This window comes from Zea mays, chromosome 2 (assembly GCF_902167145.1).
Source record: "Zea mays cultivar B73 chromosome 2, Zm-B73-REFERENCE-NAM-5.0, whole genome shotgun sequence".
In the NCBI taxonomy this organism is placed as follows: domain Eukaryota; kingdom Viridiplantae; phylum Streptophyta; class Magnoliopsida; order Poales; family Poaceae; genus Zea; species Zea mays.
In genome coordinates, this window is record NC_050097.1 from 117,128,629 (window position 1) to 117,152,515 (window position 23,887).

At 46.5% G+C, this 23,887-nt stretch overlaps 2 protein-coding genes across 2 annotated transcripts; one reads left to right on the forward strand and one right to left on the reverse strand.

Annotated features, from left to right (window-relative positions):
- Positions 1-520: 520 nt before the first annotated feature.
- On the reverse strand, positions 521-1,361 carry LOC100278009 (uncharacterized). The gene has a single exon (XM_020549314.3). The coding sequence runs from the start codon at positions 1,245-1,247 to the stop codon at positions 813-815; it is 435 nt and encodes a 144-aa protein (XP_020404903.1). The 5' UTR covers positions 1,248-1,361; the 3' UTR covers positions 521-812.
- Positions 1,362-22,028: 20,667 nt separating this feature from the next.
- Positions 22,029-22,995, forward strand: LOC103646884 (uncharacterized). Its single transcript, XM_008671512.3, has 2 exons — positions 22,029-22,350; positions 22,419-22,995. The coding sequence occupies exons 1-2, from the start codon at positions 22,151-22,153 to the stop codon at positions 22,732-22,734; spliced, it is 516 nt and encodes a 171-aa protein (XP_008669734.1). The 5' UTR covers positions 22,029-22,150; the 3' UTR covers positions 22,735-22,995.
- Positions 22,996-23,887: the final 892 nt, after the last annotated feature.

A 23,887-nucleotide genomic window follows, 5' to 3' on the forward strand; every position in this document is an offset into this window, starting at 1 on the left:
CTCACATGTATGTACCCAAATCTCAGATGATACACCGGTTTGACATCTCCATGCATCTCCCATTTACTGATTGTGATCGTAATGCCACTCTTCAAATTATATCCTATATCGGCCATCCACAGCAGCTCTTCTTCAGATGGGAAAACCGTTAATTAGAAAAGGAACCATCTCCCTGAGTCCTCAGAGCCTCCCAATTCTAGTCCACCCTTGAAAGTTTTTGAAATTTCTGTCAGGACAGCCATACCCATCAAGCTCACCCCCAGTAACTTCAATCAAGGCTGTTGGTACCGGCTCTCTGGGATTTCAAGCTTGAAATCGAACTTGGGGTGGGGTTCAGTTCCTGTCGTTTATGCAACTATATACTCTCTCAGTTACAGATTTATAAGTCGTTGCTGTTTTGATAAATAATTTTTTTTAAAAAAACTACATATATATTTGTACATAATCTAGACGTACAGTAAAAGCCATAGAAAAGGTTAAAACAGCTTATATAATTAATTTGAAATGGGCGGAGAGTATATATATTCAGCTAGCTTTTTTATTCAAGTAGCAGTATGCATCAAAACAACTTACAGTAGTACCAGTACATACCCGATCCAAGAAAATGTAGATGTAATGTATATGTAGTATAGTACATAGATATATATTTGTCATGCAGGGATATATTATGACGATATATATATATATATATATATATATATATATATATATATATATATATATATATATATATATATATATATATATATATATATATATATGCCCTTCAATCCATATCCATATAGCTTGCAGTAATAACAATGCAGTAGTGCTTAGAACTCTTGGCCGTCGATGTCCTCGTCGTAGTCGCGTATCTCGTCGACGTGCTCCACAACGACGACGTGCACGCCGGGGTCGTCGACGGCGCAGCTGCCGGCAACGAGCACCGAGTTGTTGACGGCCTGGTAGTTGCTGTTGGCGTAGGCGGTGATGACCACGTTCTCCTCCACCTCCTCCTCCTCGTTGTCCTGGTGGCCATGACCTTCGTCGTGCTCCTCCGCGTCCACGCTGCTGACGACGACGAGGTCCTCCACGTCGCCCGCGGCCGCCGCCTCCATGGTGGCGCCGCTGTTCTTCCCGGCCAGCGTGATGACGGTGCCGGCGTTCTCACTGCCGCTGCCGGTGAGCGCGGTGGCGAGGTGGTCGTTGAGCTTGGCCACGGCGCTGCTCACCTCGCTGGCCACGGCGACGTTGTCGTTGGACGCCATTGATTGGTAGCTAGCTAGCTGTTTCTTCTTCTTGCGATCGAGTTTGGTAGAATGTGTATCGCAAAATGATGATCGGGATGTGCAGTGGTGCTCGATGAACTGAAAGGCTAGCTAGCCTTGACCTGTGCACATATATATATGTGGATGGTGCAGCTGCAGGGTACGTAGCGTGCGTGACGAAGGGAAGTGGGGGAAAATCAAGCGATTCGATTCCAGCCTTGAGGCTCCGCCCAAACCCAAAGCATATGTTTCTTGCGTGCGCTAGGGTGTTTCGTTCATCAGCTTCAGATATAACTTGACAACTTCAAAAGCGAAACAATATACATTGTGGTGTGTCCCATGTCTACTTCCATTACAATTCATTCTTTTCTTTTCTGTCATCACAACTGATACTCATACTACTACTTTTTTCTTATTATTACTAGCTCTTCCTATATATGTTAAATTTCCATTTACCTTTAATTTGCCTCGGTGATAAACTAATAAATATAATAACGTGTTTATGTTTTGTGTAAATTAAACATCACTCACCTCAATGGCTCATCCCAGCTCCCTTAGCTAATCTAATTTGTCTAAGTCATAGATTATCTTAACTTTGACCAGATTTATAAAAAATTTAAATAAAGCATTTTCCCACCACTATGGAAAATGTTTTCTGTGCGCGATTAATTATTTGTTGCACGTACGTAGCAATCTATATGAGCTTTGCGTTCTATTTGATTTCATTGGAACGAGGTTGAACCAGATCCGATTAAATTAAACAAGATATATAACTCATTATCTTTGGTGAATGCAAAACTCAACTTATACATACATCCTATTATAATGTGCGGCAATATACTCATATTCGTTAGTTTTTTTTAAAAAAAAACAATGCTTGCTTCCATTCCACACATAAGCAAATGAAACCTAGCAGGTCAAGCTGAGCTAGGGATGAAAACGGGACAGGTACCCGGAACGGGTACCGGGTACGGGTATCAAAACGGGATGGATTTTCGGATACGGATACGGGTATTTTTTGCGTCGGGGCGGATACGGGTACTACCCGCATAATGAACTCCCGGATACGGGTAGGATACGGAATCGCTAATACCCGATAAATACCCGAAATACCGGGTAGGATACGGGTACCTCACCGTCGGGTGCCCGGTTCCTAAACCGAATCTGAAATCCAAATTTTCGTGTGTTGTTCGGCCCATTAGGCAAGCTAGCCGCCCCAGCCCATTAACGATTTTATTCTAGCTAGGTTAGGCGTTGTCGGTGTTTGGGGTCTGACCGCGCACCCGGGGTTACCCCTCGAGGTGCTTTTGGGTAGGACAGTGTTGCTGATTGTAGCTCGATGGTTCGTGCAAGACGCACGAGAGACGATAGACAATTTTCTACAAGTTTGGGCCGCTCAGAGAGGCGTAATACCATACTTCCTGGTGTGGATCTTTATGTGGTGGGTTATAGGGGAATTCTTCAGTATGGAGAATGCTAGAGAACCGAGTAGATGGTTGATGAATGACCTGTTTTTGATAGGGTGCCCCCTAGGCTTTATATATCCGACCGTGGGGCACTTACATGCGTGTACGATAACGATGTGTGCCTAAGTAATAGTGAACTGACTGAACTTATCTTCCTACAATCTTGCCGACTTATTCTCATTTGGTTCCGATGTCCAAGGTGGCCGCGCGGGAGAATCGGATCAGAGCTGTGGATAACGCTCAAAACCCCATGAGCCGCCTTGGCCCGCGTTCGCTCATTCCCTGTGTCGGCCCATTCTGCCAGCAGTTCTCCCCTGTCCCACGAAGGGATGGCCTTGCGAAACAATAGGCCCAAGGCCTTTCGCGAGGCCTTCTAGCCTTCTAGTGGACCCGGAGGATATCTGTCCCCCACAAGCCCCCAATCTTTGAGTTGATTTTGAATTAATCAGCCCAAAGATTCTAGGTCCAGCTTGCGGTTTTGATTTTCATTTTGGCGATAGGCGCTTTGAAGGTGCACCTGTTGACCGTTGCTTCTGAACTCTGAGTGACTCAATAAAAAAACAATCTTCTGTTATCCTCCCTAGGTACATTCAACAATCTTCTCATGCCTTAAAAATCGGCGCTCTGTCATCAGCTTATGCTTTAGAGGTCAGCATTCTGTCCTTTTGGGGTTAAGGACACCCAATGGGTGTAGCCCCCGAGCTTTGAGTGGGTTATTGAAAATAATCCACTCAAAGATCTTCATCTCATGCTTTAGAAATCATCATTTTATGTTCATCTCATGCCTTAGAAACTAGTATTTTATCATCAGCTTATGCTTTAGAGATCAGCATTATGTCCTTTAGGGTTAAGGATTCATTGGGTGCACCGGAGGTGCACCCAATGGGTGTAGCCCCCGAGCTTTGAGTGGATTATTGAAAATAATCCACTCAAAGATCTTCATCTTATGCTTTAGAAATCAGCATGTTGTCTTCATCTCATGCTTTAGAAACCAGCATTTTATCTTCGTCTCATGTTATAGAAATCAGCATATTGTCTTCATCTCGTGCTTTTGCGAACTCAAACAACGTGGCCTGCCCATGCCCTGTTAGGTTTGAAATTTATTTGATCGACGACAGATTGGACGTCTAGTAGATGGCTCTTGGTTGGTCTTCATTTCGCTTTGTGCTTCAATGCTTCTGCTGACTAGACTTCCAGTTCAGTAGCTATATTTGGCTTTCCTTTGATCTCTATCGATATCTTCGTTCTGTCTTGATACATTCATTGTGTATACTGTATAGATGTGACTGCTTTAGAAAATCTATTGAAAATTCTTGGTCGTCTCCCCCCAATGGGTGTGACCAAGGGACGTCTTGGTACGCAGAGCGTTTAGCAAACTGTCTTGGAGTAGTAACTTGACGTGACTGGGGGCGTAATCATATCGCCCAAGCAGTTGACCTTAGTCCAAATGGTGTTGTGTTACGCGAAGCGGCGTTTGCTGCCTGACTTGCTTCTAGGCGATTTGAATTGCTTATTGAATAATTGCGACTGTTCGGTGATCGTGGTAGGAGATGAACGGTTGCCTCCGGCCTCTATAAATAGACTGTATGCCCCGTTGTTGTCTTCACGCATACTCTGATCATCTGTTGCTTCTTTCTCAACCCCCTCTTCTCTTCCATCTAGCCATGGGCAAGGACAAGAAGGGTCAGGGCTCGTCGTGTCGCTCCGGCGACAAACGGAAACGTGAACTGAGTCCTTCGTCGAAGGGCTTCGGTGACTCCGAGTACTCGGAGGAGGAGTTTTCCTCCGAGTCCGAGGGATCGCCGGTCTACGCTTCCCTCCGGCATCGTCCGACGACTCGGACGACTCCCAGGGGATAGCCGCCGAGGTGTGGACGTACATCCGGTCTGTCGAGCGTGCCGGGCTCGAGGGCTCGGATGAGTCGGAGGTCTCCTCGGACGAGGAGAACTCTTTCGGCTCGTCCGAGGAAAGGAGCGGCGGTGACGGCGACGACGAAGGTGACGGCAGCGGTGGGGGTGGCGGCGATGACGACGGCAAGGGCGACGGTGGCGATGGCGGCGATGGCAGCGACAGTGGCGGCGACGACGGCAAGGACGGCAGCATCAGCAGCACGGCCAGTGGCAAAGCACCACTGGCTTAAATATTAGTATAGATAATTATTAGTAGAAGTAGTAGTAGTGAAATAATGTAGTAGTTAGTAGTGTAGTGTAATGTGAGTAATGTAGTAAAAAGGGGAAAAGGTTGATTCATAACGGGTCAGTCTTTGAGTTTGCAAAGACCCCTTCCACTATGTAATGAAGAAGTTTCAGTTGTTCCGAGCAGACTTCCGTTTTTTCGCTGCTCCTTTATAATTGTTTGATAGTTCGTCTTTGCGCCTCGTTGCCGGCATTTTTAGAAATAATCACTAAGTGATAACTGATGACACTGGTGTTTTAGAGGTAACTGCTGAGTCGTGCTTGACACTGTCGGCGTTTTAGAGGTAATGGCCGAGTTATATCTGAAGTCTCACTTTCCTGAGTGTTGACTTGGCACTTTTTAGAAATGGCGCCCAACCCGGGAAACCCCCATTTATACTCATGTCGATGTGCGCTTTTGATTTCTGAGCCCTAACTTCACATTTCCGCCTCGAACTACTCCCCTGTTTTCCTTAGATTTCGCTCCTGTTTGTTCCATCGACAAGATTGCAATGGCGCCGAAACGGAAGAAACAGAGCTTCGTCGTGGCTATCATCCCGCTAATCGACCCCAACAGTCAACTGCCATTCGCGGGTAACCATATGTCTGTAATTTCAGAGTTTGATCTTCTGCGCCTTGTGGATGTTGGGGTTTTACCTCCAAAAGAACTCTGTTCTTGGCGGATTTGTCGCGGAGTTACTGTTCCGATGGAGGACACTCATGAGTCCGTCGTCTATGTTCCCTTTCTTATCTGTGGTCTCGCTCTTCCCGTTTCTCCCTTCTTCCACGATCTCCTTGATTTTTACAATCTGAACTTGACCCACTTGAACCCTAATTCTATCTTGCAAGTTTCCATTTTTATTCATCTGTGTGAGGCCTATCTCGGGATTCTTCCCCATTTTGGTCTCTGGAAGTATCTGTATCATTGTCGGCCCGGGATGGCTGGGGGACAGCACCAACTTGTTGGCGGCGCTAGTCTAGAACTGCGCCGCGGGAGGAAATCAGAGTATCTCGACATTTCCCTGAAGGATAGCATCAAAGGGTGGCGCCTCGAGTGGTTCATCATGGAGAATCACTGCAAGTCCCTTACCCCTCGGTCGGGAAGGCAGCCAGATGTCCATACTCCAAGCTGGGTAGAGTCTCCGACCCCTTCGGAGGTAACAGAGGCAAAAGTGTTGCTTGCTGAGGTCTGCTTATTAAAAGACAGAGGTTTGACTGCTGAAGCTGTGGTCCCTGATTTCGTCTTCAAGAATATTCAGCCTTTGAAAGACAGGGCATACCCAGCTTATCTGTACAGTGGTGTCAATGACTACCCAGGTCACCAACAAGAGAATTCCTACCGAAGATCTAGTGAGCCGGCTGGACATGATTCTGAGGGGCAGAGTGTCAAATGTTGGTGCTCCTGTTGCCTATTCTGCCTGGAACCTGCCACCTCATAGGTCATTTTCTGAATTTGTGTCCAACCCTCCTGCTAGTGATGGTGGTCTGGATCTTAGAGTGCGACCCTCTCTCAAGGACATTGAGGCTCTGATTGCCCCTCTTCGGAATCTTCCCAATGATGAGAAGCAAACTCATTTTGAGATGTCAACTAGTCTAGACGATGCAGAGATAGATGATGTGCTTAGTATGCTGGCTGGGGAATCTTCCGACTCGACCCATGCTGAGCCAATGGCTATCACGGCTGGACAAGAACTTGGCAAAGAAGTGTAGACTCGGAAGCCTGAAGGTGCTCGCCCAAAGCGTCCCTGCCGAGTTAGTCACCCGATTGCACCTGTTGAGGAAAAGAAGAAGAAGAAGAAGAAGAAGAGGCGGCTTCGGTGACTGTCATGCTTGGACCAGGATGCAGGTCCTTCTGCTCTGGCTCGTGATGAAGTGCCAGCAGAGGTCCTTCGTGAGGTTGATCCCAATGGGTGTGTCCTTCCTAAGGTTGATCCCAATGGGAGTGTCCTTCCTGAGGTTGAACCCAATGGGTGTGATCGTGCACCGACTGTTGTCCGTATATTTGATGAAGATGAAGAAGAAGAAGAAGAACAAGAAGTCCTGCTGATCCGTAAGAACAGCCGGCATTACAGAGGTAGTGAGGGGGGAGTGATATTCCTTCTCCAGCTCTGTCAGCTCTTGTCAGCCTTCAGGGACTATCAATATCAGATTTTGATCAGGCCCTTGAGGAGGTCATCCCTGAGGATATGCTATCGGAGCCAACTGTTGATGACGTGATGGCTATTTGTTCAGAAATTCCAGACGTGGGATTGGAGGTATCCCGAGTAGTATCTCGTGCATCATCGACTTTGGAAAGCAATCTTCAATGCCAAGACGTTGGTCCGAGTTGCTCGACTCCCATGGAGGTGACAGGGGAGCCTTCAGCCTTAGAGGCGGCTGCTGTAGAAAACCCAGCCTTCGAGGGTGGTGCTGGCAGTTACCCAGCCCCCTGAGGGTGTCGCCGGTAGTGATCCGGCTCTGATGGGTAGCGCAAGTTGCAACCCAGTCCCCGAGGGTGTTGCCGGTAGTGATCCGGCTCTGGTGGGTAGCGCAAGCTGCAACCCAGCCCCCGAGGGTGTTCAGGTGAGCTCTCCTTCCCACACCTCCATGGATGTCCATGTTGGGTCGTCTCCACCTCGATCCGATGGGGCGACAGTGATGCATGCTTCTACGACTTTGAACAAACAAGTCGCCTTGGAGGTCAGTGAGCTAGATGCGAGAAGTCTAGTATCCGCTGGTGGGGCTGAGCTGACCCCTGGCAACATTCTTCAAATTGTTCCTGCTGATATTCCTCCGTCAAGCCATGATATCGCTCCTCCTGACTTGGGTTTACCATCATTCCTCTCCAATCTTCATGCGAGTCAACTACTTGCCTTTTATTGTTCTTCTTGGTAAATTATCTTTCATATACTCATTTGTCTTTGACCACAGGTTTTGGTCGACAGAATGTCTGCTCAACTGAGGTCGTATGGTGCCACTGTCCCAGAAGGAGCTCTGTCTCTAATGTAGTGGAACCCATTGCTGCTTCAAAAACAAATTGCTGACTTGAAGGCGTCGAACGCTAGTTAGTGACCTTATTTCTTCCTTAGATGTTTTTACTGATCAACTTGTTTTGAATCATGTACCCTTTTTCAGCTGCATTGTCAGATATGGCCCAGTGGTGCTCTGAACTTGAGGAAAAATATCTTCAAGGTCAAGCCGACTTAACCCAGTGGTACTCTGATCTTGAGGAGAAGTATTTTCAAGGTCAAGCCGACCTGGCCCGAGTTTCTGCTTCTCTGGATGATGCGCGCTCTTTGAATTCTTCTCTCAATGCTCAACTTGACTCGGAAAGGATGGCACATGAGGTAAACTCCCTTAGTTGGCTTTGTCATGCTTATTGTTGACTAGGTGTTGAATGTTGATTCTTGTTTGTAGGAGGAAAGACGAGCATTTGTGGCTTCTCGTGATAATCTGGACAGGTTATATCGTGACGCTAGCAACTCCTTGACTATTTTGGAAAGGAGCCACCGCTTCACCATGTCGGACCTGGATCATCATCGTCACGAGCTACAAGCATCTCAGGATGAAGTTCAGCGGCTTGGACAGCAGTTATCGGCCAAGGATTTGATCATTAAAGATCATCGTGCTTCGAAGAGACTCGTCGCCCAGGAGCTAGAAACTGCTCGACTGGCTGTCAAGGCTTCAGAGGACAGCTGCGCCGTTCTAAGGGCTCAGCGTGACAAGGCTATGGACAAAGCCATTCGCGCGGGGCAGATCTTGATGAGGAGGCCCGACGTAGTGGTTCCTGATGGCATTGTCGAGTTGACCTTCTTCTTCAATTGCTCCTGCGAAAAACATTGCCAATAGAGACGTTTCGATGCAGTGATATCCTGCGAAGCATTGAATGTACTTATGAATTCTATGTGTGTGTGATGGTTGTGTTCGAATATTTTGTGGGTGGGGCACTAGGACGTGTCCTTGGTGCTAACAATTATAACATTCTGTTTTCCTGAAGTATTGCTTGTTTTTGTTGTCAGGGTATAACAGTCATCCTGAACAATCGTGAAAGTAAATGTGGCGTGCTGGTTTTGGAACTTTTCCTGACTTATGCCAATCGCTTGGCTGGTAAGGCATAGTGGTCGCCTTAAGATAGGTAGGTGTTATCGTATTGTGTTGACTTAAATCATCGTTGACTTAAACCAATTGCTCCGTTAGTAGGGTATAGTGGTTCCCCTAAGCCGAGTCATCATGAGCATGTTGCACCGTTTTAAGTCGTCACCGACTTAAGCCGATTGCTCCGTCAGTAGTGTATAGTGGTCACCCTAAGTCGAGTAAGCGTGAGCATGTTGCACCGTCTTAAGTCTTCGCCGACATAAGCCGATTGCTCCGTTAGTAGGGTATAGTGGTCACCCAAAGTCGAGTAAGCGCGAGCATGTTGCACCGTCTTAAGTCATCGCCGACTTAAGCTGATTGCTCCGTTAGTAGGGTATAGTGGTCACCCTAAGCTAAGTTGTCTATAAACAAATGTTCAAGGGCATGAATGTAATTTTACTCGGGCTGTGTCACGTGCCTATAAATAGGTGAATAGTACCACCGTACTGTTCACACTGAATTGTAATCACTCTCTCGCGTCTTCACCTTCGAGCAAGCCGAAGGTATCAATGTAATACTAATTCTGTTGATATTCATATGTGTTTTATGGAGTGCAAATATAAATGAATTAACGAGATGCAGTTATTGTCTTCATCCTTTTGCATTCCTATTCACATATTAAATGATGAAGGTATGCCCTTCTTGACCTTCATGTGATGAGTATTATACCCATGTGGAGATAATGCTTCGGAAGACGAAGGTCCATAATAATTAACAATTGTGTTGCCTTATTCTTGATCTACAGCATTTGAGAACAAGTAACCAACAAATAATATTTAGGATCTCAGACCATTATATTTTAAATTGTCAATAATGTATTATTTTTCCAATGGTTACAAAAATATTTTATTAGATCTCCCCTTGTTATGTTCTGTTTGATAGAGCTTTCGGTGCAGCTTCTATGTAGCGCGTAGTTCCACAGTCGTTGCTCTTTATGGACCCCGTTCATGTCTACCAGCGACGTGATCGGGGCAATGCACTGGTTCCCTCTAGCGTGGATCCACTAGTGTATCATCCGTTTGCTACTCATTGAAACCCCGGGCACGTCCACGCAATGGTTACCCGCGTAGGCCGCTGGCGTCCTTCGGCCTATCGACTGCCTAGTTCTCACGACGTCCTCCTATCTGGCGCTCTCTCCCGAGTCGTCCTCTATCTGTTGTGTGCTCGTCGATCCGAACTGGTTGTGCGCTATGGAAGAGTACGAGGCCATATAGGCGAACCACACTTGGGGCCTGGTGTCATGCCTCTCCGGCGCTAATGTGTTCACCGGGAAGTGGATCTTCAAGAAGAAGCTAAAGGCGGATGGCTCCTTGGATCGGTACAAGGCTTGCTGGGTCTTGTGGGGCTTCACCTAGCATCCTGGGGTGGACTATGACGAAACCTTTAGCTCCGTGGTGAAGCCTGCTACCATCCAGACTGTTCTGACTTTGGCCCTCTCTCGGGCCTGGCCAGTCCATCAACTCGACGTCAAGAATGCCTTCCTCCATTGATGCGGACATCAACACCAACACGAGCACATCTACACCAGCAGCACCTTCTCCAGCCCAGGCGCCACCCCTTCCACCTGGGCCAGTGACTCGGGCCCGTGCAAGAGAATTGAACTACATCATGTTGTTAAAGAACGAAGGCCCGGAAGAATAGACGACCAGCCCAATTGCGGCCCATAATGGACGACCTAGGGTTGGCCGCCCCTAGGGGCTGCGCCCCCTCTCTATTTATTTAGGAGCTGCGCCTCCTTTATTTCCTGAGTTTTGTTTTACGTTAGCCTTAGCTACTCTCGAACACGCGCAAATCTGCGCTGTCTTCGTGTATTCAGAACTCCACCCTCGAGTAATAGATTAGATTGCTCGCATCTTGTTCTTGTTCGTTCTTCGATTGCGCACAAGAAACGATCTTCGTGATCAGGCCGATCTCGCATCAGCAAGGTCGGTAACCACAGGGAGTTGGTTCAGCGATTGCATTGGCGCCTCGGGCTTGCTCGTCGTAGTCGGATCGCAAGGGTCATCTTCCGACAAATCGGAATTATCTCTACTCGCCGAAAGATCGGGCACCTCAGCTTCATCAATTGGTATCAGATTTCCAGGTTGATCGGTGAGTTTATCGAGCGTTTTTTTTCCTACAGTCCACAAAACCGCATAAAAAATTCAGGTTAGATCTTATCCCAGCACCCTTTTGAGCCTCGCACTTTCTTTCAATAATCTGCATTGTTGAATTTGTGTGCTTTCGCGTCATTTGTTGCTGGTTGCATTGTGTTCTTCCACCATTCAAACCCTAGCGCCGCCACCATCTTCCGTTTGATCACGCCACAAACCGAGTCAACATTGTTTCCTTGTTTTTCTCTTTCGGTTACGTCAAAAAAAAAACAGAAAAAACAAACCGAGTCAACGGCCGTTTCCTTGATTTTCTCCTTCGGTTACGAAAAAAACAGAAAAAAAAAACAAACCGAGTCAACGACCGCTTCCTTGTTTTTCTCCTTCGGTTACATCAAAAAAAACAGAAACAAAAAAAAAGAAAACGAAGGAGAAAGGATACGTTTGTTTCATCCCGGTCGTTTTTAAAACATAACTTGAGGAACCTTCCGTAAACCGGGCATAACTTTTCGCTCGGGTGTCCAAAAAATCTGAAATTTTTACAGGAGCTAGTTGACACCATTCTGAGGCCGGCCAAACTCACCTACGGTCTGTTTGGGCTTCGACAAAATTGTCAAAAAAATTCAGGAAAATAAAGAAAAAAATTCGTCAAAGTTCTCGCACGCTTTTCAGAGAACTTCCTGATTTTCTGTAGACCACATCTGATATCTGTTTTAGGTGAAACTTCGTGTAGCTCCTATCTTGTTGCTTCCTGTGCTGAGAAAAATATCGAAAAAATCATACAAAAAAGAAAAACAAAATCACCTGTGATTTCTACTAGTGCCTTTTTGGCATCACTAGTACAATATTTACATTACTGCCATTCTGCTAGTTCCATCCATCCTTTGCACCTGTGGCCAGCAATATAGTTTCGTGTTTTGCACTATAATTCAACTTTGCATTATTGTTTGATCGTGCTAATCCTTGACTGAGTGCAGCCTACCCACAACTCCACATATTTCTACGACGAGCAGGTTTCTGTTTCTCCACGCAATCGCTCATCCAATCTTTCACCGGTTCCACCTGTTGGTTGCAGTTCACCACTGTGGCTTGGTAAGAACGGATAAGAACTTGATAACAGCACTAGTGTGAGCGCCTTGTGAGCAGTACACCCATGTTTTTGTCGTTGGTTTTTCTCCTTTTGGTGTTTGCGCTAACTATGGCAGGAGCACACGACATGGTGGATGCCCAGTTGCAGGAAGTAAGGGGACAAGTTGATGGACTTGCTGCTGACATTAGGACGATGCATGAACGACTTGATTCAACGATCACTTCGACGACCGAGCGTTTCAACCAACTTGACCTTGCTCAAACTGCGACTCGCACCACACTCGACACCATCCTGGCACGCCTTGATGCATTGACCACAAAGATGGAGCAGGAATACGGCGGTGACACTGAGCAGGACGATGGAGATCGCCGTGGTCGTGCACGTCGTGTGGTTCGTCATCCCCCTAATGACTTATTTTCTAAGATTAAATTTAAAATTCCATCTTTTAATGGTAAATATGATCCTGCTGCATATCTTGATTGGGAATTAGAGGTAGAACAGAAATTTTCATGCCATGATATTGCTGCTAATAGCCAAGTGAAGGCTGCCATTAGTGAATTTACTGATTTTGCTTTAATTTGGTGGCGTGAGTATAAACAAAAACTTCCCATTAACAGTGTCATTACTTGGACCCAATTAAAAGCTGCCATGCGCCACAGATTTGTTCCTTCCTATTATGCTCGTGATTTGCTTAACAAAATGCAGCGTTTTCAACAAGGTTCACAGTCTGTTGAGGAATATTACCAGGAGTTACAAAAGGGTATGCTTCGTTGTGGTTTAGTTGAGTCGGATGACGCTGCTATGGCGCGTTTTCGTGGTGGTTTGAACAGGGAAATTCAGGATATACTTGATTATAAGGATTATTTTGATATAACCACATTGTTTGAATATGCTTGCAAAGCTGAACGTGAAGTGCAGGGACGACGATCAAAGACATATACTAACTCTCTTGCAGGCCGGGGTCCAACACACAGCTCAACTCCTTCCAGCCCTGCACCTTCTACGCCTAGCACTACATCGCGCACAGGGACGACCAAGCCAGTGGCGCCCCCTGCCAAAGGCGCCGCTTCTTCCACAGGACGTACACGGGATATTCAGTGCCATCGTTGCAGAGGGTTTGGGAACATGATTCGGGACTGCCCAAACAAGCGTACCTTGCTTATACGTGACAATGGTGAGTACTCTTCAGCCAGTGATTCTGAGGAAACTAGTCATGCTATGATTGCCACTAACCATGCAGAAAATGAGGAAGTCCACGTTGATCCCATCGATGCCGATAGGTATGAGAGTCTTGTTGTGCAGCGTGTTCTCAGCACACAGGTTGCCCAGGCCGAAAAAAATCAGCGACACACTCTATTCCATACCAAGGGCGTCGTGCACGAACGGTCGATTCGCATCATCATCGATAGTGGCAGCTGCAACAATTTGGCAAGTACAGCGTTGGTAGAGAAATTATCCTTGCCCACTCGCACACATCCACATCCGTATCACATTCAATGGCTTAATGATGGTGGTAAAATAAAGGTAACACGTTCGGTACGTGTCCCCTTTTCGCTGGGTTCTTATTCTGATTATGCTGATTGCGATGTTATTCCTATGGAAGCATGCTCTTTGTTATTAGGTCGACCTTGGCAATATGATACTGATAGTTTACATCATGGTCGTTCAAATCATTATTCTTTCATGTTTAAAGGCCAGAAAATAATTATACATCCAATGACCCCTGACCAAATTTTGAAAGATGATCTTACTAGGGCTGCTAAAACTGCACAACAAGTCAAATCGATATCAGCCGCACCTATTAAATCTGAAATCAAGTTGCACTCTCCTGTTTTACTTGCTACACGTGCTGATTTTGATGATCTCCATGAAGCTCATATGCCCTATTATGCACTTGTATGCTCGCGAATGCTTGTTCCTCTTGATGATGCACCGTCTTTGGATATACCCCCTGCTGTTGTTAACCTTTTGCAGGAGTATGCTGATGTTTATCCTACGGACTTACCACCGGGTCTTCCTCCCCTCCGTGGCATTGAGCATCAGATCGATCTCATCCCCGGCGCTTCTCTTCCGAACCGCGCCCCGTACCGTACAAATCCAGATGAGACGAAGGAGATCCAGCGCCAGGTGCAGACACTGCTTGATAAGGGTTACATTCGTGAGTCTCTTAGCCCTTGCTCGGTTCCTGTTTTACTCGTCCCAAAGAAAGATGGGTCATGGCGTATGTGCGTAGATTGTCGTGCTATTAATAACATCACAGTTCGTTATCGATATCCTATTCCACGCCTTGATGATATGCTAGATGAGCTTAGTGGTGCCGTTATTTTCTCTAAGGTTGATTTGCGTAGCGGTTACCATCAGATTAGAATGAAACTCGGTGATGAATGGAAAACGGCTTTTAAAACGAAATTTGGTTTATATGAATGGTTGGTTATGCCATTTGGATTGACTAATGCTCCGAGCACGTTTATGCGTTTAATGAATGAAGTTCTACGGGCCTTCATAGGTTTGTTTGTTGTTGTTTATTTCGATGATATCCTTATTTACAGCAAGTCTATAGAGGAGCATTTAGAACATTTGCGTGCTGTTTTTGACGCTTTGCGTGCTGCTCGCTTGTTTGGTAACATGGAAAAGTGCACATTTTGCACGCAACGTGTCTCGTTTCTTGGTTATGTGGTTACTCCGCAGGGCATTGAGGTGGATAGCAGCAAGATTGCTGCCATTCGGGAGTGGCCTACACCGACGACGGTCACACAAATTCGGAGCTTTCTTGGACTTGCCGGTTTCTACCGCAGATTTGTTCGTGATTTTAGCTCCATTGCAGCGCCTCTACATGAGCTTACAAAGAAAGATGTGCCGTTTGCTTGGAGTGATTCGCAGGAGGTAGCGTTCAGCACTTTGAAAGATAAGTTAACCCAAGCTCCCCTATTGCAATTGCCTGATTTTAATAAAGTGTTTGAGCTTGAATGCGATGCTAGCGGTATTGGGCTAGGTGCTGTTTTGTTACAAGAAGGAAAACCAGTTGCTTATTTTAGTGAAAAATTAAGCGGTGCTAGTCTGAAATATTCTACTTATGATAAGGAGCTTTACGCTTTAGTGCGCACTTTGCATACATGGCAGCACTATCTTTGGCATCGTGAGTTTATAATCCATTCTGATCATGAGGCTTTAAAACATATTCGTACCCAAACAAATCTGAACCGTCGTCATGCTAAATGGGTAGAATTCATTGAGTCCTTTCCTTACATAATTAAACACAAGAACGGGAAGGACAATGTTATTGCTGATGCTTTGTCTCGTCGCTATACCATGCTGTCACAGTTAGATTTTAAAATCTTTGGTTTGGACACTGTGAAGGATCAATATGTTGACGATGCTGATTTTAAAGATGCTTTCGGCCATTGTATTAATGGGAAACCATGGGGCAAATTTCACATACAGGATGGGTTCCTGTTTCGCGCTAACAAGCTGTGTGTTCCAGCTAGCTCGGTTCGTCTTTTGTTGTTACAGGAAGCGCATGGAGGCGGTCTCATGGGGCATTTTGGCGTCTACAAGACACATGAGGTGTTGGCTGCCCACTTCTTTTGGCCTCGGATGCGCGCTGATGTGGAGCGCCTTGTTGCACGCTGCACTACTTGTCAGAAAGCTAAGTCACGGTTGAACAACCATGGTTTGTATATGCCTTTGCCTGTCCCTTCTTCTCCTTGGCTTGATATCTCTATGGACTTTGTTTTGGGCTTGCCTAGAACTAAGAAGGGGAGGGATAGTATTTTTGTGGTTGTTGATAGATTCTCTAAAATGGCTCACTTTATACCTTGTCATAAAACTGATGATGCTAGCATTGTTGCTGAATTGTTCTTTAGAGAAATTATTCGTTTACATGGTATTCCAAAAACAATAGTCTCTGATCGCGATGCTAAGTTTCTAAGCCATTTTTGGAGATCTCTTTGGAATAAATTGGGAACTAAATTGTTGTTTAGCACTACTTGTCACCCTCAGACTGATGGACAAACTGAGGTAGTAAATAGAACTTTATCTACCATGCTTAGGGCTGTTTTAGACAAGAATTTGAGACGTTGGGAGTAGAGATGGCAACGGGTATAAACCCGCCGGGTTTTACTATCCCAAACCCGTACCCATGAAAAATATTTACACCCATTAAAAAACCCGTACCCATGACGGGTTTGAAATTTTGCCCAAACCCGTACCCATCGGGTTTGCGGGTACCCACGGGTTACCCGCGGGTTTTTATCTCCAATATGCTTATTCTTTTTATAATCAATAAGTATCGTAATGATTAATGAGATCATGGTCCAAAATTTATGTAATGATCAACGAGTTCATGATTTGGTATAAAAAATATTGGTAGAGAGAATTAATTACAAATAATAAGTTGTATAATCAAGTTACCTTGCACTAAGTTATACATCCACCACATATATAACACTAGCAATAACTATAATAGCAAGCAAGCAACACTATCACCAACTACTTATACATTCACTATTTTATAAAAATTAGGAAGTAAATAGGTAGATAACAAGTTTGTTGTTAGTTTATAAAATAAAATGACAATATGCACTAGGTTTGGTCGGGTTTAAAAAACCCACGGGTTCACGGGTTTGGGTACTATAGGAACAAACCCGTACCCATGAACCCGTCGGGTATACATTTATGCCCATTAACAAACCCATGGGTATGAAAATTGACCCAAACCCGTACCCTAATAGGGTAAAAACCCATCGGGTTTCGGGTTTCGGGTACCCATTGCCATCTCTAGTTGGGAGGATTGCTTGCCTCATGTTGAATTTGCTTACAATCATGCCACGCATTCTTCTACAAAGATGTGCCCTTTCCAGATTGTTTATGGTTACATTCCTAGGGCACCTATTGATTTGATTTCACTTAATGCTGCGAACGCCCCACATGTAGATGCTTCTGCACATGTTGAACAAATGATTACCATACATGAACAAACGAAACAGAACATTGCTGCTACTAATACAAAAAATCAGGTTGCTGGTAGTAAAGGAAGAAAACATGTTACTTTTGAACCTGGTGATATGGTTTGGTTGCATTTGAGAAAGGATCGTTTTCCTACTTTGCGCCGTTCTAAATTGATGCCTCGTGCTGCTGGTCCTTTTAAGATACTAACCAAGATTAATGATAATGCTTATACCCTCGACCTACCTGCGGAGTTTGGTGTTTCCACTAGTTTTAATGTTGCAGATTTGAAACCGTATGCGGGAGAAGATGAGGAGTTGCCGTCGAGGACGACTTCAGTTCAAGAAGGGGAGGATGATGCGGACATCAACACCAACACGAGCACATCTACACCAGCAGCACCTTCTCCAGCCCAGGCGCCACCCCTTCCACCTGGGCCAGTGACTCGGGCCCGTGCAAGAGAATTGAACTACATCATGTTGTTAAAGAACGAAGGCCCGGAAGAATAGACGACCAGCCCAATTGCGGCCCATAATGGACGACCTAGGGTTGGCCGCCCCTAGGGGCTGCGCCCCCTCTCTATTTATTTAGGAGCTGCGCCTCCTTTATTTCCTGAGTTTTGTTTTACGTTAGCCTTAGCTACTCTCGAACACGCGCAAATCTGCGCTGTCTTCGTGTATTCAGAACTCCACCCTCGAGTAATAGATTAGATTGCTCGCATCTTGTTCTTGTTCGTTCTTCGATTGCGCACAAGAAACGATCTTCGTGATCAGGCCGATCTCGCATCAGCAAGGTCGGTAACCACAGGGAGTTGGTTCAGCGATTGCATTGGCGCCTCGGGCTTGCTCGTCGTAGTCGGATCGCAAGGGTCATCTTCCGACAAATCGGAATTATCTCTACTCGCCGAAAGATCGGGCACCTCAGCTTCATCATCCATGGAACTCTAGCGAATATAGTGTATTTCCCTCAGCAAGTCAGCTTCGTAGACCCAACTCACCTCGACATGGTCTGTAAGCTCAATCGGTACCTCTATGGCCTCAATCAGGCGCTCGGAGCTTAGTATAGTCGCTTCGTCACCTTCTTGATCTCACAGGGTTTCGTCGAGGCCAAGGTGTACGCATCCCTATTTGTCTTCTATCGTGGCCTGGACACAGCGTACCTCCTTCTCTACGACGACATCATCCTCACGGCCTCCTCCCCCGACCTCCTACGGTGCCTCATCTTCTCCCTACAATAGGAGTTCGCGATGAAGGACCTTGGTGAGCTGCACCACTACCTAGGGATCACCGTGGAGCACTGGTCACAAGCCTGTTTCTCCATCAACACCAGTACATCATCGACATTCTCGAGCATGCTGGCATGGCTGATTGTAAGCGTGCATGACTCCTATGGACACTTAAGGCAAGGCCTCTATATGCACGCTTACGACGTCCAGCAGGTGTGCCTCTATATGCACAACCAACAGGAGCCACATCTTGCCTCTATGAAGCGGATCCTTTAGTATCTCTGGGGCACCATCGACTTTGACCTTTTTCTTCGACAATCGGCGATCACCGACCTTGTTGTCTACACCGATGTTGACTGGGTTGGCTGCCTAGACACGTGTTGGTCCACCTCATGCTACACAGTGTTCCTCGATGACAGCCTTGTCTCGTGGTCCTCGAAGCAGCAGCCGGTCATTTCTCACTCTAGCACCGAGGCCGAGTACTGCGTTGTGGCCAACAATGTTGTGAGTCTCCGTCAGGTTCTTCATGAGCTCCATAGTCCGCTAACAAGGAATACTCTTGTCTATTGCGACAATGTCAGTGCCATATACCTCTCCAACAACCCATTCCAGCACCAGCGCGCGAAGCATGTCGAGTTCAACCTCCACTTTGTCTGCGAGCGTGTCACCATCGGTGATGTGCGACTTCTTCATGTGCCAACTACTTCTTAGTTCACCGACGTCTTCGCCAAGGGCCTCCCTATGTCCATGTTTGAGGATTTCGGTCCAGTCTCAACTTTTGTTGTGGCTAGAGTTTCGACTAGGGGTGTTAGAGCTACTGTGTAATGGGTTGTGGTGCTGTTTATGTAATGAGCCTAGGCCCAACTACCTTTGTATTAATATATAACTCCTAACCCAGATTATGGGTTGGGGTTTCCAATCTAACAACAATGCACATGCATTATACTAGTTTTCTTATAATTATAACTCGTGCTAATGCTACGATCCTGGAAAGGGGAAGAGGAGGGGTCGATAGAGGTGACGGCGCAAGGGGAGTTGCCGACGGCGGCACGAGTGAGGGGAGGGGATGTTGGGGTCACAAGGGAGGGCCGATGATGCGGGGTGGGACCGACGGCGTCATTGTGAGTGAGGGGAGGAGGAGGGGGATCGTCAGGTCGAGGGGGAGGTAGGGAGCGGTGGGATCCCATGGGAGGGATGATAGATGATTTAAATAATATTGATCATTGGATTTGGGTGAGTAAGGGAGAGAGGAGTTATCCAGCGATCCGAACCGTTGGTTTTGATGGTGTGTTAAGTCTGGGTGCAATTGTTGAGTGAGTTTTGCAAAGTTTAAACCGGTGGATGTAGTGGTATAGAAAAAACGGCTTCGGAGAATGTACATGCACAATAAAATACAACGCCAGAGGATGATCTCTTTTAGAAGGCATGCATATATATCAGAGAAACAAGATTCAGACTCCATCTGCACTATCATGTATATAGTGTAACAAGGTCCCTCTCTCAGGTAAACTACATACTACAAACTGCTCATGCTCAATTGTATATAAAACTAGAAGAGAATCGTGTATATATATAGGGTGAGGCTATTAGGAGCCCTGGGCTTTCATAGGATACAGGAAGCCCTAGCCAGCCATGTACCACTACATCTTGGCTGCTAGCCCACCCCGCATGCGTCCATTCTTTGAATGTGCGCAATTTGTATCCATTTGCGTGCGCGAGAAATTAGGAAGTGTATCTGTTAATTGCGGCATGCATGGAAACAAAAAAATCAGATTTGAATGTTTTATTCCATCCATAAATATTAAATCTCTATAACAGTCATGCAGCTAGACTCGTTAGAAACATTTTATGAAATATACTACTACTAACTATGCTACACAGTGTAGGTATTTATGCAATACAGTACGCTGCGTAAAAATCAGTTTCCTGCTGCATGTGCACAAATTTAGGATGACAATAATGTGCGTTGAGAGAAAAATAGATTGACATGCATGGAAACAAAAAATCTGATTTAAATGCTTAATTTCCTCCACAAATATATGATCTCTCCAACAACCATGCATCTAGGCTCATTAGAACCAGTTTATGATATACACTGAGGTTAATTATGCTACACGTCGAAGGTATTTATGCACTATGGTGCACTGTGTACAAAATATGTTTCCTATTGCATTCGCATAAATTTAGGATGGCAAGAATTTGAGTTGAAAGGAAATGGAATGGTATGTATGTAAACAAAAATTTGATTTTTCAATGCTTTATTTCGTCCGTAAAATATAATCTCGTCGGGTTCAGAAGCGTCGTCAGCGCTTGCCTGCCCGCCTCAGGAGCGTCGCCGTCGCTCGATCCTGGGGGAGTGCCGCTGCCGGTCGCCCGCCTCGGCGCGCCACCGCCGCTGGCCCCCGGGATCGCCACCACTCGCACGCCCGAGGAAACCGCCGCCGCCGCTCGCTCGCCCGAGGGAACCGCCACCCACACTAAAACCTAATCCCTAGCGACCGGGTGTTTTTATAGCCGCCCGAACCTGGTGCGGCTGAACCGTTGAGCCAATGCTTCCTCTAGTTATTGGAAGACCAGGGCTCCAAATGTACAAACTATATATATATATATATATATATCTCCCTAGGCTACTGTGTTCAAGGATTTCTGGTCTAATCTCAACATCTGTCGTGGTTAGAGTTTCGACTAGGGGTGTTAGAGCTACTGTGTAATGGGTGGTGATGGTGTCTATGTAATGGGCCTAGGCTCAACTACCTCTATATTAATATACATCTCCCAAACCCAGATTAGGGTTGGAGTTTCCAATCTAACAGCAACGCACATGCATTATACTAGTTTTCTTATAATTATAACTCGTGCTAATACTACGATCCCGGAAAAGGGAGGGGGAGGGCTCGATGGCGGTGACGGTGCAAGGGTAGTTGCCGATAGCGATGCGAGTAAGGGGGAGGGGATGTTGGGGTCAGGGGGAGGTCCAATGACGCGAGGGAGGGACCGACGACGGTAGAGCGAGGGGGAGGAGGGGGTGGCGAGGTCGAGGGGGAGGCAGGGAGCGGTGGGATCGCGGGGGAGGGATGAGACATGATTCAAATAATATTGGCCATTGGATTTGAGTAAGGGAGAGAGGGGAGTTATCCAGCGATTTAAACCGTTGATTTTGATGATATGCTAAGTCTTGGTGCCTTTTGTTGAGTGTGTTTTACAAAGTTTAAACTTGTGGATGTAATGGTATAGAAAAAACGGCTTCGGAGAATGTACATGCACAATAAAATACAACGCAAAACGATGATCTCTTTCAGAAGGCATGCATACATATCAAAGAAACAAGATTCCGACTCCATCTGCACTATCATGTATATAGTGGATGCAATGTTGTTCTATGCCTGAGGAGGAACGTGGGGGTTCTCAACATCGCCGGCGGCGGTGGCCATGGCGTGGTGCTGTCACACTCCCATTCCCATGTCTGCAGCTGAAGGCTGACTAGAAGGCAGCGCCGCACGGCCCACCGGTTTGGACATGTATAGATACATGAGAAGGGCAGCGATATAGGCAGCGCAGCAATGCCATCATAGGCCACCTGTCAGTCATATATACACCGTATGCATGTACAGGGCGGGGAGAAATTTAGCATCTCTTCTATTAAAACCTCACCCGGTTTCAAGCGTTGCCCGCACTTCACGCGTTCATCGACCACCGCGTGTACGACACGTGGCCGCGTGAGCCCACACTCTCGGACCCGACTTCTTCCTTTGATTCAGCTGAGCGAGCGCTTGCGTCCGTGTTCCCCACTTCCGCTTACACATGCCTCGCCTCCTCGCAGGCCCTTCAACCCCTCTGCCGCCCATCTACGCCCTTGCCTCCTCCTCACGCGAACCCACTCGCCTCCAGCCTATGGCCAACGAGCAAGCTGCCCCCGCCGCCTCCTACGCTGGAGACGACCGAGGAGCCTCCGCCCTCGCCTCCTCCTTCGTCGCCGCCGCCGGAGGACTTCCGGCAGAAGGGTAAGGTGTTCGTGGGGAACCTGCTGCTGTGGGCGAGGAAGCCTGACATCGCAGAATTCTTCTGCCAGTTCTAGCCGCTGGAGAAGGTGGAGCTGGTGCGGGGCCACGACCATTCCGAGAGCAACATCCGTAGGCCGCTGGTGTCGCCATGCTGGGGAACGACGTCGATCTGCTGCACGCTGGTGCGGCGGTGCTGCCGTCCTCGGCGACTCACCCTGGAGGCCTGGACCGTCGGCTGTCCAGCCGAGCCGCAGCGGTGCGGGTGCAAGGCACGACAGCTGTGAGGCTGAGGCATCGCCGACGAGGACAACAACGTGTCGAGCTCCGAACGGTGCCCGTGCTGCCCTCCCGCCTGTCTTCTCCTGTTTACACTGCAGCAGTTGAAGATAGCTAATCGACAATGCAAGGTCAAGGCCTCTACCGGTTGTAACGGATTGGTAATTAGCATGTATCTGAAACCTCGTTTGCAACCAAAGTTCACTGCTATTTTAGTTTGTCAGCAATATGGGATTGTTTTGGATACAAACTATATAGCTCTAGATAAAATAGTTCCAAATCTTGCTTTTTATATCCAAACACACTAGCTCCATGAAATCTGAAGCACCCAAAAATTCATATTTGGGAGCAAGATCCATGAATTTTCTGGAGCATCAAGAACCTGTGAATTTCTGGACTTCGCCAAAACTATCTGCCAGGCCACTGGGGCGTACCCAGTGCCCTAGGCTTCCCGTACTATGCGGGGTATGGGGAAGGGTATCTTTAAGTGCCAAGGCTTACCCGCATAATATGCAGAGGGTAGGGCTCGAACCTGGGACCTTCCGATTACAGACGGTAGGCTCTACGCCAAGCCTTACCTGCATAATATGCAAAAGTTGGATACTACTCCGTTACTGCCGCTTAAAAAAATCTCAGTCTAACCTCCAAGGCTGCTATCAACTAGAATACCTATTAACTGGTATCCATTGAATATATGTCGTGTGTAACACATTATCGCAGTAATGGAGTCAAGGGTACCTGAAAAGTTAATCTGATGGCACATGCGCCTCATGCTCAGGAATTCAGTAAGTTATGCAATAATTGTTTTTGTCGAAGTGTAAGACTTTATAAGTTAAAAATGATTTTAATATACTTCGTTATTTCAACAACAATAACAACGAAACCTTTTAGTCCCAAACAAATTGTGGTGGGCTAGAATTAAAACCCAACAAAACTCACAAGCAATATTTTTGGTTATTTATGAAATAAAATAAGTGCCAGGATCACCAAAAAGTTATTTATGCAGTTCTCTGTTGGTGACACGATTCCTCTCCTACTATTTAACCGAGCTTTGAAAAATTGAACCAATAGGACATGAGTTGCAACCCTACAAAAGTACTAAATGTGGCTTTAGTAGATGTAGCGCCTTAATTTGACAATTCAGTGGGGTCATCTCCAGTTAAGAATCATGTTGTTCCCCTTCTTTCTTAAGAACAATTGGTGAAGCGGGAATAATGTGGTTAAGTCTGTTTTGCATCTTTTTGAACTCTAACACACAAGA

What these genes read in the sequence shown, in the direction of transcription:
- LOC103646884 (XM_008671512.3), top strand. Translation starts at nt 22,151, where the DNA reads ATGCCTCGCCTCCTCGCAGGCCCTTCAACCCCTCTGCCGCCCATCTAC. An exon ending in GGAGGACTTCCGGCAGAAGG is followed by an intron (nt 22,351 to 22,418) that starts GTAAGGTGTTCG and finishes TTCTTCTGCCAG; the next exon opens with TTCTAGCCGCTGGAGAAGGT.
- LOC100278009 (XM_020549314.3), bottom strand. Translation starts at nt 1,247, where the DNA reads ATGGCGTCCAACGACAACGTCGCCGTGGCCAGCGAGGTGAGCAGCGCC.